The sequence below is a fragment of the Strix uralensis genome, chromosome 1, assembly GCF_047716275.1.
Source record: "Strix uralensis isolate ZFMK-TIS-50842 chromosome 1, bStrUra1, whole genome shotgun sequence".
Taxonomy (NCBI): Eukaryota; Metazoa; Chordata; class Aves; order Strigiformes; family Strigidae; genus Strix; species Strix uralensis.
The window spans coordinates 150,467,847-150,482,894 of record NC_133972.1 but is presented as its reverse complement, the minus strand read 5'-3'; the positions used below and the strand labels follow the sequence as shown (position 1 = coordinate 150,482,894).

Genomic DNA, 15,048 nt, shown 5'->3' with positions numbered 1-15,048 from the left:
TCAGCTGGAGCATTTTTCTAATAAGGCTAAAATGCTTCCAGCACCCACGATAGTAATCCAAAATCCATCTGAATGTTTCTGCAAGGCATGCACTCTGCTCCACAGCCACACAAGCAGGTCTGTTGCTGACCTACTGTTTCTGCCTTTCCAGCAGTATTACAGGATGAATTGCTGTGGATGTGCCATCACTGGTGGAATCCAAGGCAAAAGATCTGCTTTGGTATGTCAAAAGGAATCATGTATGTCATTTTGGCACAAAGTGAGCTTGTGATGTGTCAGATAAGAGCAAATTTTGGGATGCACTAATAATAAATCAAATAAATATAAACCAACACTTTGTCTCCACTGACTTGTGGACACTTCTTGGACAGGGGAGAATGCAAGAGGAGTGGTCAGGTGGGGCTGGGAGTTTAAGGAAGCATGGAAGAATTGGCTGTTGGAGTGGGGAGATAAGTGGGTGACTCGTATCACCTTAGGGCAATATTACAAAAGCTCAACTAACTTTGGGTCTGCTGGTTATAGTTGTTGACTCTCAGACTGTGTGAGAAAGTCAGGGCTTGTTTTATTGGTACATGTGTACCGTGTTATTTAAGGAACATAAGAAGGTGCCAGCACTGTGTAAAAACAGGTTATATACAGGTGCCTGTCAGGGCTGATCTGGGTCCAGAGACATACCAACTGCAGTGTGTTTGACTATACACCCTGCTTTGGGCTTGTGGTACCTGAACTGTGAGGGAATGTGGACATTATTGCCTTGCTAGTGACTGTCTCGGTGTAGGAAGCTGCCGCCTAAGAAGCCATGTCCTTCAACAACATCTTCAATATGAAATATTGAATAGGGTCTAAAGGAAGATATGGGACCTAAGTCAGTGGTTTTATCAACACTTCCGCTGTATGGTGGATAGATTCACTTTGGACTTGACACAGTCATCTATTAGGCTGAAGGTGGAACTTCACTCTGAACTTGATGCTTACTGGAAGGTCAATCTCTGGCCCTGGAGCCAGATTCAAATGTACATTCTTGTTGACCATTTCCTTTTGCTCCAGATAGATTGGAAAATCCTGGAGTCTTCATGTGTTAGTTTAAGATCAATAGCTATGATCTCTTTTTCTTTGCAAAATCTCACAGGCAGCTGGGAGCAAAGCTGAAACCCTTTCATGATGGCATTCCTACTGCCACAACTATTGACTGTGGCCAGTTGGTGAATATGTTTAAAAGAAATAAAAATAGTTTTGCACATAATGCTTATTTAAATATTGGAAAAGGACTGTTGCAGAATATTGCCAGATCTAAAAGAAAGAGTAAGTTGAACACGGATTTAAACAAATTCATAAATGCTACATCCCTCTCTAGATATTTATCCGAATAGATCATCTGAGTACAGCCTGAATTTGACAGAACCCCTGACTGAGACAGAATATTGCAGAGGAGGGACCCTTCTAAACACTCTGTGTTCTTACCCCCTCATGTCAGCAAGGTAGCCGTTCTCATGATGCTTGGTTGCTGGCAGTCTATGGCTGGCTTTTCCTAACTGGTATAACAAAAGATGAAACTAGCCCCACTGCATGATCTTTCAGCTGTTTTCAAACCTCCCATAACAACAGGCAGAAAAGAAGTGCCATTTGTTTATGAATCTGCTCATTCTGTAAGTGCCCTGACTGACATGCCTGCTTTTCTTAGGAGGCAAAAGCTTTGCACAAGCTCCTGTGACATTTGCAGTATAAAACTGAGGAGGGAGGAGACTCAAACGCTTTGCTAAGCTAGAAGTATACAAGGCAGTGATAGCAATGTCTGAAAACAGACCTCCACTGTGATGGAGTGGAACTCCAGTGGAGCACAGAAAGGCCATCTGGCAGCTAAAGAAACTGAACCATGTACTGACCATGAACTGAACATTTCATTTTGGCTGACAGCACCTCAACAGAGTGACAAATACTGATCTTTTGTGGTGCACTGATTGCATGAGCAACGAAGTTTCACTGTGAAGACTCTGCAGCATTATGACTTTTGTTGTGAGCTGACCTGATTAGTCACTGTTGTGCCTGTTCCACCTGATTCTTGACTATGAAGGACACATGATAATATTTGCTTTTGCAAGCCCTCTGGGGAGCATTGTCTTTCTTAATTAAATCACCATATCCCAGAATCATGGAGTGCAAGGCAAAAAAGGATCATGAGATAATTGAGACTTTCTTTTAGTATAGATTGCAGAATATCAACCTTCTGTCTCCTACTGAAAACTAGTGTCTGGGATGGGTTAAATGAACCACACCTACAGACCCCAACGGCAATATATTAGAGGAGGCTGCAGTGACTATGTTTACATGAGCATTTTACTTGGGATCGGGATTGTGTTTTTGAAGTGACCCTCTTGATCAGCTCCACTACCTTGATTTTGTTTACATTGAGTCTGAGAACTATATGCCCTTTGGATGAAAACAACACAAAAGCTGAGTAAGGAGTAAGCATTGCCAGTAGCAATAAGCAACAGGAAAGAAGGGGTTTCAGAATTGCACTTTTGGATGTAAGATGGGGACCTGATACAGTTCAGTGGTCACTTTCCCAGCGGCACTGGTGCATGGAGATGGGGAGAAAGAGGATCTTGCTTGGATCCAGGTTATAGCTATTAGTTTTAAATTGTGACTGAAAAACCTAGTTCTCTGCTGTCAGTCAGCTGACTTGGAACATTTGAAGGCTATTTCACTTGCATTTGGAACCTACCCATGTGTTTCTTTCCTTACACTTCTCACGCTTCTGTGTATCTAGAAAACAAAGCCATGGGAAATCCAGCTACAGCATAGCTCCTCTGGGCAGATCCCCAGATTTGATATATTGTCAGTTGATTTGCTCTCACTGAGAACATGCCTCATGCTTAGATGGTGCAGTCTGTTTTGTCTCCATTTTTCTTCTGTGCACTTTTAAAAAAAATGGGTAAATGCTACTTGCTCTATGCAAGTGAGAAAAAACTCACACAAAGCTAATCTGGGCCCCTTATTCTAAAAAGAATAATTGAGATAAATTCTTATTTCCATAGGTATATTTATTTGTGACATAGGAATCTCCATCTTAAATAAAAAAAGCCAAGTTGAACACAAGCAGGAAGACCAGTCCCTACTTGGAAACATTTTACTCAAAAAGCATGAATATGAGAAAACCCCTCCTAACTCACATCTATTTCAATCTGTGAGGAAAACTGATTTTAATTATGAAACCAGCATGCAGAAGGGCAGGAGAAGCCTCTCAAATTAGGTGACCCAAGTTCACAGGCTGTGCTAACTTCCTGGAGCAACAAGGGCCATATAATACTTTACACAGGTTTGTAAGCTTCAGTTCAGGATTGTTCAGTGTTGCAATGGTGGGCCAGCTGCAATGTTGTGACCATTGCCTGACATGTGGATCAGTATTATCTCCTTCTTTCTTGTCAATTGCTGACTCTTTTGGGGGAGTTTGGAGTTAGGAGACCCTTAGGTAATCCTGGGTTTCAAATAAACGGTAACAACACTAAAATTGTAACAGCCAGAAGAGACTGCTTCTGCTGCCAAACACAATTTCTTAACCCAGTGACTCCCCTCCCAACTCTTTGGACAGTTTTCTGATGGGTGTCTGATTCTTCTCATCCATATAGTCACATCATACAGCATATACCCTGCCATGAGACCTGCTCCACCACCCTTCACACCCTGTCAGCACAGACCTCAGCAGCACACTCTTTGTTCTGCCTGGCCTGCCTCAGGTGCAACCTAAGAGTGCTCTGCAGAAGGGTCCAGCTAGGCAGCCTGGCCTTGCCTTTTGTTGCCCAGCCTCATCACTAGGCATATTGGCAAAGACAGACTGATAATTTCATGGCTGTCATCCACACAGAGTGAGGCTAGTCTGCAGTGGGCCGGGTAGAGCTTGGAATCATAAGCATCTTAAAAAAAAAAAAAAAATAGGGGAGCATAAGAGAATGTTACACTTCGTCTGTCCAAAATATATTTATTTTACAACTGAAAAGCTTAACGCCCAGCTAGATCAATAAATGAGATAAAACACATAAGCAAAGGAAATGGAAAGCGGGCATACTGGCAACATTCCCTGCACCTCCCAGAGGTGTTTCTGCAGGGACAGATCAGGAGATGCACTATCTGCTTTCCATGCCTGAGTTGCCGCTGCCACCCCTCACTGGTTGCCCAAACAACTGGATGTTGCAACATCTGGTGTCTGCAGCCATATTCTAGCTTGAGAGAAAGCTCTACTGGATCTTTGGCTGAGGTCGTAGAGATTTGAGTGGAAAGGTTTCAGGGAGATAACATAAGTACTAAGACCCAGCTCTGACCATAGAGGACACTAAGGAGCTCCAGCCCTTTCTCCCTCTCAATACTTGTGCAGCTCAGCACAGATTCAGAAGCCACTGGTTCCTGCCTCCTAAACATAGGTCTCAGTTTCTTAAATATGAAATACCAGCATTGTCTGTTCTTTATGAAGCCACCCAACATCAGATCCTAGCTTCATATTTCTTGTGAAGGATTTAGCTATTGCACTGGGGGCTCCAGTGTTCACAGTTCTTCAGTCTCCACTTTATTTGCACCAGTTGCTCCACCAAGAGAAGAGCAAAGTTTGCCTATGAAGTCATCCTGAATGTGAAGCAGCTTAAGGGTCTTGGATGACTGAAGAAATAGCAGCATGGTCCTCAAAAGGAATGGTCCCAAACTGGAAGCACGGGTACTCACTGCCCAGTATCACCAAAAGGGAACGAGTGAAAGGCACATCACACCTAGACAGTTTCCTGAAGCTTCCCAAAACAGGTGCTGTGAATACTCTCTCCCAGTTTGTGTGGACCACTCACCATTGCTTCATAAACCACCATGTGCAGAGTTTGCCAGCTGGAAATTTAAGGTAAATCTATCTCTCCTTGAGATGTTTGTAGCAAATACTGTGTTCAGTTACTGTTGAATTACTCGAGCGTGTCCAGAGAAGGGCAACGAAGCTGGTGAAGGGTCTGGAGTACATGTCGTATGAGGAGCGGCTGAGGGAACTGGGGTTGTTTAGTCTGGAGAAGAGGAGGCTGAAGAGGAGACCTCATCGCCCTCTACAACTACCTGAAAGGAGGTTGCAGAGAGCTGGGGATAAGTCTCTTTAACCAAGTAATAAGTGATAGGACAAGAGGGAATGGCCTCAAGTTGCACCAGGGAAGGTTTAGACTGGATATTAGGAAGTATTTCTTTACAGAAGGGGTTGTTAGGCCTTGGAATGGGCTGCCCAGGTAGGTGGTGGAGTCCCCATCCCTGGAGGTGTTTAAGAGTCGGGTTGACATAGTGCTTAGGGATATGGTGTAGTTGGGAACTGTCAGTGCTAGGTTAATGGTTGGACTGGATGATCTTCAAGGTCCTTTCCAACCTAGATGATTCTGTGATTCTGTGAAATAGCCTGGAAGGGCATGAGAGATACATGACCATTACATGCTGCCAACAAAATATGTTTCTGTAATGGTATCACCTCCAGCAACTTCTCCTTGTTTTGGTAACAAACTAAAGAATGAAGAGAAAGAAAGATTTTGTGCCACATGGAGCCTTACTGTGATTGCTATAGTTTTGGGGTTTTTTAAATTCTGCTTAGTGGAAAACAGACAGTCTACTTTAATCATTTATTCTTTAAAAACTGTCTGCAAAGCAAAAGGAATTTAAAAACTGTTTCATAGTCTGCATAATGCTTGTGTCCCATTTTTCGAATGGGAGAGCACCCCCCACCCCTTTAAAAATACTGTTTGAAGGAACAGTCCATCTCTTGAGTCATTCACTGTAACTTTGCAATGGTAGTACCTTTCCTGAAATGCATCTCAAAAGCAGTTTGGGCTGTCATTTATCCTGAAGGTTGGACTTGCCTATCTGAGGGTTTGATTCTTACATGCCTCCAAATATATTCTGGTTGTTAAGAGATATCTCACCAGTGAATGAAGGATCAAGAAACTATTTCCTTTGGATTTGATTCAGTTTGATATTTTGGGATTATATTTAAAACAAGAACAAGCCAATTAAAAAAAAAAAAGGATCACTAAATAAGATTCTAATTAATGTTTCCCACTGCTATCGTGGAACAAAAGGTTTTAAAGTTTCTGAAACATGTTAGGACATCTGTGCTCAGTTTCTATACACAATGCAGAAAGTCCAAAACATCATGAGAAACCTTATTCTGAAGGGATGCCAGTCCAGATCCATGCTCTGAAGAGCTTCATATGGTTCAGATCAGTTTATAAAAATGCCTCTGAACTGTTTTATCCTTAGCTAACATGATTTTAACTTCAAATTTTTTAACCTCAATTCAACAAAGCACTTAACGACACGCTTAATTATAACCACCTCTGGTTTTCAGAATCATGCTCTTCTTTGCTCTCCTGGAGTTTGTTATTCCTATAATAAATAGTAAGAGGAAATAATGAAGGAATTTTTTTCAAGAGCCTTTACTATGGAATTAAGAGAATATAGCAGTAGTTTAAACTTCACTATTCGGCTTGCTGACTGATTCATTTAGTATGAATTCGAGTGAGGGCCAGCATGTTGTGAGCACAGGAAAACCTGAATTCCGTTTTGTTTTTCTTTTCAAACTGCTGCTTTGTGGACCAGTTCTGAACTTTGCTGCAGTTGGAATATTACATTAACCAGCTGCTGATCAAAGACTTCACTGAATCTAGGTCAGGTCTAATTTGTGAAGCTCGCAGAGTTAGTCACTATGGCAGCTTTCTGAAAGGTACAGACAGAGAATCCATGAGCTGTGGGAACAGAATTACGGGGCTTCTTCTCACCATCAGTTTTAATGCAATTTGTTTTATTTCCTTTTCCAGGAGTTCCTTTTTCTCAGAGGTCCTAGTAACAGAGATTAAATGTGACAGCCACATCTGTTTTAGGAAATTCTTATGGAGATATCAGATTGGTAGCTGGCTCAAGTGATGTTAAAAGTGAATGCTTCTGGTCTGAGCAGGTGGTCTATCAACAGTATGAAAAACCTGTAGCCTTTTATAGTGACTTTCATCTCAGGATCTCAAAGTGCTCTATAAATATCAGTTGATCAAGCCTTACAACATCCCTGTGAGGTGATCACTTTGTAATTGAAGGGAGTGGGTTTTATGGCTCAGAAGTTTGCCACTGGCTGTGAAATTCTATTTGCAACTCACAAAATTTGCTGCAAGTACAGCAGATGTATTGCTGCTGTGTCTGGAAATAAGAGCTGTTTGAGATGTAGTGGTGCTTGTGCCACTGGTACACAGGTTCTTCTTCCCTTCTGATTTGCTCCACTGTCCCCTGTTCTCCCGTCCTCATTTCCTGGTGCCCCCTGCCAAGTGCACACACTAACCACGCTTTCCTTTGGATATCCACCTTGTGCCATATTTTCCAGAGAGAGCTTGACATAGATGCATGCTTTGCAGATTGTTTCTCTGCAGTTCCTAGGACAAAATGTGTGCTAAGGTGTACTTCAGCCGGTTTTCTCCCAGATGTAGCAGTGGAGAAAACTGCAGTGCTCTCCGGTCTCAGTATTGTTGGGGTAGATTTAAAGGGTTAACTTAGCATCACAGAGACCACATCAATAGGCAGAGAATGCCTGACTGAGCAATGTCCTGCCTTGTAAAGCAGTGCCGTCTGCCCTACAGATGGGCTGGAGCATAAGGTTCACCAAGGGCATGTTTGCTTCAGTGAATATTACTTTTGTATTTCACAAGAAACCATGAACAGGCTTATTTCAGAGCCCAGTCATAACATGACAAATATTATCTGTGTGTATGCATTCACGTATATGTGTGTAGGCACTGCTTATATGGTAACCACCAACACTTCTTCTTTAGGACAGGACTTGGGTACAAAATTAATCTTTTCTGTGGTTTGTTTTGTTTATTTGTTTCTATAGATGTAGAGGTTATTTATGTTGAGCACACTTTGACTTGCAACGAACATACTTAAAATTCAGCCATATTCTAGCTCTAATTGTGACCTCATGGGACATAGCCATTTGGGCCCTCCAAAGACAGTGTTACTTCCTTCAGTAAAATTTGTGATGGGGGGGGGTATGGGGGAAGATCAGTATTTCCAGATGAAAATACACCCAGTTTCTTGGATAAAGACATGAGTCTTTATTGCCTGTGTGATAACACTCAGGTTATAAATATCAGCTTTTGACAATGTCAACACACAATCCCTGATGCTGGCTGGTAAATCCCGGTTTGTTGTTTTAAACATTCTGTAAAATATGGTTGCCATCCAAGGCTGAAAGGAGAGTCCCTGCCAGTGTTAGTCTGGAACTTGTACTGCATTTTATACTTCTTAGTATAGTATTAGGTTGAATATATAATAAGGTTGAAAATACCAACTCTATCCCCAGTCAATAATTGCAGCACAAAGAAACCTTAAATGCAAAGATATTTGAGGTTTTTATGGTATTACACCAGAGAACTTAACATCAGATTTTCAAGTGGTTATAATTTTTAAATTTGCTTTGTAAAGGACTTTACCTTCCCTTCTCCGTAACAGCACATCTGGATCTCCACCCTGATTGTGACCTCTGGATATTGCCATAATAGAAACACTAAATAAATGTAATTATTGATAAAAAGTGGGCAGGTTATTTCTTCCCTTGATCTGTAGTTTAGAAGATTTCCATGGACATGGTTTGTTCCTAGTCTACAGCTACCAATAGATCAATACAATGACCAGTGTGTGAGGATAGTGTCTCTAAATTAAAAAAGCTGAGGATTCTTTTCAATAACTGAACCAAAGTGACTGAGTTCAGCTTTCAGTTAATTTTCATTTTGGCTGTATCATGACATACTACAGATTTCTTAGCAAAAAGTATTGAATGATCAGATGGAACCAAAAACAACCTAGCAGAAACTGGAAATTTTGTTGGGGGAGAGGAAGCAATCAGGAAGCTTACTACTGTAAAAGTTTGTTCTGTACCCTAAAGAGGGGAGCAAGGAGAATAGTTTCTCAAAGATTAAAATGTGTAATAGCAGGCAAACCTTTGTACACTCAGAGCATCCAGTTCTTGACACAGCAAACAGTAACCTAGAAACATATGTGGTGAGCAATAACACTCATAAATCTTAAGAGATTATGTGTTCCTAATGTGAGACTTCAGACTGATCTATTTTGTTAAGTGCCAAACTTCAGCATGATTCAATCAAGTTTTGCTTAATCTGAATTTATTTACTCTTTGTGATGATGATTCATTGAACATGTCTGTGGTCCAGTCTGTTGAACTAATTTATCAGGCATTTTGATGGACTGGTGATTTGTCTTCTCTGAACATTTCATGGTTTATTTATTTATATCATCTGGATTGTGTAGAACAAGAACTGCAGTTCTGCTAAGAATTAAACATTCCTCAATGATTCCTTTAGTAACAGGAAACACTCTCTAGATAGGTATTCTTCTTGTGATGTAGCCAAATAACTAAGCCAGGAAAACTTCTCTTATCTACAGATCAAATTCCCCTAAATAAATTACTGTGTTAACATGGTTAGATTTTTATTAGAGGCACAACCTGGCAAAGATGGAGGGATGTGGTGAGGTTTCTCTGTGCAGGACACAGGGGTTTTCCTGGAGGCTGGTATAGGTCGTCCCAAGAAGAAATAAGACACAAGGGGTTTGCTTGCATAGCCCAGTTATCATGCCAGTACTGTGCTGTGGGACATTCTCACACTAGCTGTTCTCTGGCTCTTATGGATAATGATAGTATGAGACAGGTCAGGCTGAACTTCAGCATAAGTTGGTAACTTATATACATTCCCAGAACTGTACTTGAATTGCCGTTCTCTACTGAAATCCGTGTCACTATGATGACACTGTTGTGGCTACTTGTTAAAGCTAACTTCAGAACAGATACAAGCAGCTGGTATGCCTACCTTCAATGCAGGTGCATTGCTTTGGCCTTCTCTCTTCCAAGGGAATATATCTCATCAAGTGATTTTCAGACAGACTTCCAACTCTACCTGCAAAGGAATTAAAGAATAAACACATGGAAGAGGCAAACTATTTCCCAGAGTGGAAGGTGCTGATTTTCCATGGATGCAGAGTAAGGGTCCTCACTTTTCCAAAGGGATGCAGTCTGCTAGGTCTGGGCTCCTCAGTACAAGACATATAGACATAACTAAAGTGAGTCCAGTGAAGGGCCATGGAGATGTTTAAGGGACTGGAGCATCTGACATATGAGGAGTGGCGGTAAGAGCTAGGGCTGTTCAGCCTGGAGAAGAGAAGGCTCCAGGGGATCTCAGTAATGTGTATAAAATATCTGACTGGGTGAAGAGGTGCAAAGAAGATGGAGCCAGTGGTGCCCAGCAACAGGACTAAAGGCAAAGGGAACAAACTGAAACACAGGAAATTTCACTAAAACATAAGAAAAAATCTTCTACAATGGAAGGGTAGTCAAACACTGGCACAGACTGCCCAGAGAGGTGGTGGACTCTCCAACCCTGGAGATATTCAAAACCTGGTTAAACACAATCATGGGCAGCATGACCCTGCTTTGGGCAGGGGATTGACAAAGGGTTCGCCAGAGGTGCCTGCCAGACTCAGCCATTCCATCAGATTAAATTAAAAAATCTCAAGTGTTTGTTAGTGCAGCTTTTCCTGACAATTGACAGTGGTGGGCAGAGTATTTCAATGTACCAAGTAGATGTTAACCCTCTTGACTCTTAGGCACATGGTGTTCTTCTTATGAGCAGCCAAACAGTGGATATAAATTAAGATCAAGCACCATTAATGGAGCAACAGTACTAGAACTAGTGTACTAGTGGTAGTAAATGTGTGCACAGGTATGTAGCATGAATATCAATTGAGGTTGTAAGAAGAATAGGGAAGTGATTCAAGTACCAATTAGATGTGCTTTATTTGCTGCCATTCAGGGACTGGTGTTCCTGCCATACTACTGAGCTTGATCAGTGGCATCAGATTTTGGTCCCTTTGCTTATTGTTGCTGTTTCGTGGGCTACATCAGCCCTGAACTTGGCTCAAAGCCTCCTTAAGAGTTGTCTCATTTAGGAATTTTGCCTAGTCATTAGAAAGAAAGAAACTGTAAAAATCTGATGTTACGTGGATTTATGCCATAAATCACTGGAGCTGTAATGATCAGGCAGAAATGTGTCCTTTTTTCCTCTGATACTTTCTTCTGGCCTCCCAATGTACTGCCTTGCTTTGTAGGTTAGCTAGCCCTAAATAAAAACCCGATCAGTTTGTATCTGAGGACAGTGAAATACATCTGAGATATCCCAAACACATTTGGCATGTTTAAACACATCCTTTCAGCTTGTCTTCTTTCACACAGCTTCTGAGTGATGTTAATAATAATATCATTTATTTTGGATGATTGATTCTGTGATTCTTGCTTCTACATCCCAAATGCAATAATTCCAGTCTTGGCTTCTTTTCTTCTTCAGGGAAATGCATTAAACTTCAGTTATTCTAGATATTTAGAACTGGAAGACGAAGACCCATTTGTATACAGGTCTAAAGTTATTAAACAACTAGAGGTATTTCAGATCTAATTGTTTTATTAATGCCTCTCTGTTGACTTTGATTGAGGTAAGAGATTTACATTGCCAAGAAGAAGAAATGAATGGGGTCTTTATGTATAGACATATGTATTAGATCATTTGTGAATTTTTAATATGGGAAACCAGCCATACTTAAATGATAAAAAGTATTTGTATAACACCACTGTTTCTTGCTGGTGTTACTTATCTGAAAATAACTCTACAGGAGTCAGTGTAATTGGAAGTATATAAAACCTGTGAAAGATCAGAATGGAGATCTCTGCTTTCAGTCTTATTTTAGATTCGGAAATCAGCACGGGCACTATGCACAGTTTCAGGAAGAAGGTACTTAGCTTTCCTATCCAATTAGAGATCCACAGTGGGTTATTTGTCCCTAAGATCTATGGAGACAAACGTAGCCAACCAACCCCCTTTTAACAATATGGCTTTATTTTTTTGTATCTGGGGGATAGCTGGTATGCTGGTATACCTATAAAATTAACCAGACCTGAGGGAAAGAAGCTGGAGTGACAGAAGGAGATGGCAATTTGTTTCAAGAAAAGAAGATGTACCACTGTTTTTCTGTGTCTGAAGATATGCAAATGCAAAAACCATCTGACGATAACAGTGTATTAGCAGCTCTGCCAGCGTCTCTCCACTCACCCGCTGAACCGTGCTGAGGATACAAAAGTTCCAGTTCTGCTGTTTACCCAGCTGTGTATCAGCTGGTTCCATATGAGGAATTTGTCTTTCCAGTTTGCTTTTGTAAAAGCCCAAGAAATTACTTGAAACAGTAAAAAAAATAAATTCATAGGAAAAGAGCATAGTAATTGCCAAGCCAGACTAAGGAATGCCAGAACTAAAATTGCCATAATTCAGGTCCGTTGTGTGCATTATCTTCCAATTTCTAATTGCGTGACCACAGAGTGGTGGGTTTTTTGCTTTTTCTTTTTTTCCTTCCTGCAGAGGATGGACCTGCTGTGGGATGAATCATGGTTACCTCATTGCAGAAACTGTGGAATTTGGAGAGTGATGGCAGAGGATTTCAAGATAGGAAAGGATTGTACTGTGGTTTGGGAAGCTGAGTGTTGTCCTGGTATTGGATTTTGTTGCTATTATGGATTTTGTTGTTATTCTCCTGAACATCATTCCTATGTAATGCTGGACTAGTTACTTAACTCAAAACTTTTCACAGATGGTAACTGATTTTCTGGAAACCCTGACAACTGGAATCTGATATGGGATGTGCTGAATACTCACTATTATGGGAACTGTGCTTTGAAGATATTTAGATGCCGAAAAAAACTGTTCTTAAACATGTCAGATGAGAAACCAAAGTCTATGGTTTCTTTTGTCAATTTTGACTCAATGACCCTGAGTAAACATAGAAGGTAATACTTCCTTCTCATTTTCAGGAGCCTTGGGAAGAAAAATTGTCAGTGTTTGTAGAACAGCAGGATCCTGCAGAGGAGAAGACCATAAAATTCCTTTTTTGGGAATAAGAAGCTGTGTTTCAACACTGTGTCAGATGATAGGTGCCATACCTAGAATAAGAGGGTAAGATTATTCAAATATTGATGCCGCTATTTTTGTGTAGTGAATTAGCAAAGAACCATAGCAAAGGCTTTGAAAGTTCATTTAATCTACTCCCCTGCCTGAAAGCAGGATCAGCTACACCTAATATATTCCTGTTAGATACTTCTTTAAGCTCCAGTGACAGAATTTTCACAATTGCATGATTTTCCACCGCTTTATTTTCCTTACCATGACAAAGTCTTTCCCAGTAGCTAGCTGAAATCTCCTCTTTGCTGCACTGCTTGCCCAGTCCTCAGGGGAGAGGGAGGAAGGTTCATCTGTGGAGCTGCCTTATAGTGCACACGTAAAGGGTGCAGAACTGAGATTATCCCTTTATTTCCAAAGAGATTTAAAAATTGCCCCAGACCAATGGTCTGCAACACCACAGGCTGGGGGGGTTGACTGCCTGGAGAGCAGCTTGGCAGAAGAGGACCTGGTGGTCCTGGTGGACAGTAGGCTGGCCATGAGCCAGCAACATGCCCTTGCAGTAGAGAAGGCTAACAGCCTGCAAGGATGCATTAGGTAGAGTGTTGCCAGCACATTGAGGGAGGTGACTATTCCCTTCTGCTCAGCATGGGTGAGACACGTCTGGAGTGCTGGGTCCAGCATTAGACTTCCCAGTACAAGAGAGATATGGATATAATGAAGCTGGTCCAGTGAAGGGCCATTAGGATACCTAAGGGACTCAAGCGTCTGACATATGAGAACAGGCTGTGAGAGCTGGGGCTGTTCAACCTAGAGAAGGAGTCTCATCAATGTGTATAAATACCTGAGGGAGGGAGGTGTAAAGAAGTTGGGGCCAGACTCTCCTCCATGGTGCCCACTGACAGGACTAGAGACAATGGGCACAAACTGAAACACAGGAAATTCCACTAAAACATAAGAAAAATCTTCTTGAATGCAAGGGTGTCAAGCACTGGCATAGGCTGCCCAGAGATGTTGTGGACTCTTCAACCCTGGAGATATTCAAAACTCTACTAGACACAATCATATGCAACATGATCCTGTTTTGGGCAAGGGACTGACTAGACGATCTCCAGGGGTGCCTGCTGGCCTCAGCTATTGTGTGATTCGGTGCCCCTAGGAGACATATGTAGAAAGCATGAGCCTGGCATTTAGCTCCCGCATATTGAAGGTACTGTGCAACTATTCTTTGCACTAAAATTGGAGATGGCTGTTTCACTCATGGGCTGTCTGTATAATAAGGGGAATCAAGGTAGAAATACTTAATGTTTGAATACCTTTTATGATTCTGTATGGTGAGAGTTATCCCTTGCTCATGAGGATCTGGAGTTTGGGTGCCTTCCCAACTCTCTGCAGTAAGGTGTAATTGTTGTTTTTTTTTTAATTTATTTCCATCCTTGTGTAGTTTTTCCAAAACATTGACTATTACCTAGGTAAAGAAATACAGCTTGTTTCCAAGTCTAATGCTTCCCTCACCAGTGATGTATTAAAATGCTCCTCACTTTTGTCCTTATCTTCTACAGACAGCTGGGAAGCCAGTTCCCAGTGTCATAATTTTCAATAGATTTCTTTTCTCCTTCCCTTCAGCCCAGAGCATGATATCTCATTTTATAATGCATTATAGCTGTTTGTCTGGGGTATGGATTTATCTAAATTAAGGGTAATTTTCCAGTATATTCTGGACATTCTCATGGCACACAAAAGTGGTTTAACACCTTAAAACAATGATCCTGTGAGATATTAGTGCTAGATTAACCTACACCATAACCAAACCTAGACCTCAAAATTCCCTTGCCTTTTCCTCTTCACCCTCAGATTGCTTAAATTCCTGAGCCACATTCCTGCACATCTGTCAGCCAAGTTCCTCTCAATCATCAGCTTTTAGTCCTGCCTCCAGAGCCATCTGAATCCATACCATGCTAAGCAATCAGTTTTGAAGTTCACAATCCACTCTGCCACCCTGCCCTTTTCTTCTGCTGAATGTTTTTCAGATTCCTTGTGCCTCCTCCCTTCT

At 41.4% G+C, this 15,048-nt stretch overlaps 1 protein-coding gene across 1 annotated transcript in view; it reads left to right on the top strand.

Annotated features, from left to right (window-relative positions):
- STK3 (serine/threonine kinase 3) overlaps positions 1-13,017 on the top strand; it is a 170,767-nt gene extending 157,750 nt beyond the window's left edge. The window contains exon 12 of the mRNA XM_074885159.1: positions 12,911-13,017. Within this exon, the coding sequence (XP_074741260.1) occupies positions 12,911-12,944 (34 nt within the window). The 3' untranslated portion in view covers positions 12,945-13,017. The remainder of the gene's footprint in view (positions 1-12,910) is intronic.
- Positions 13,018-15,048: the final 2,031 nt, after the last annotated feature.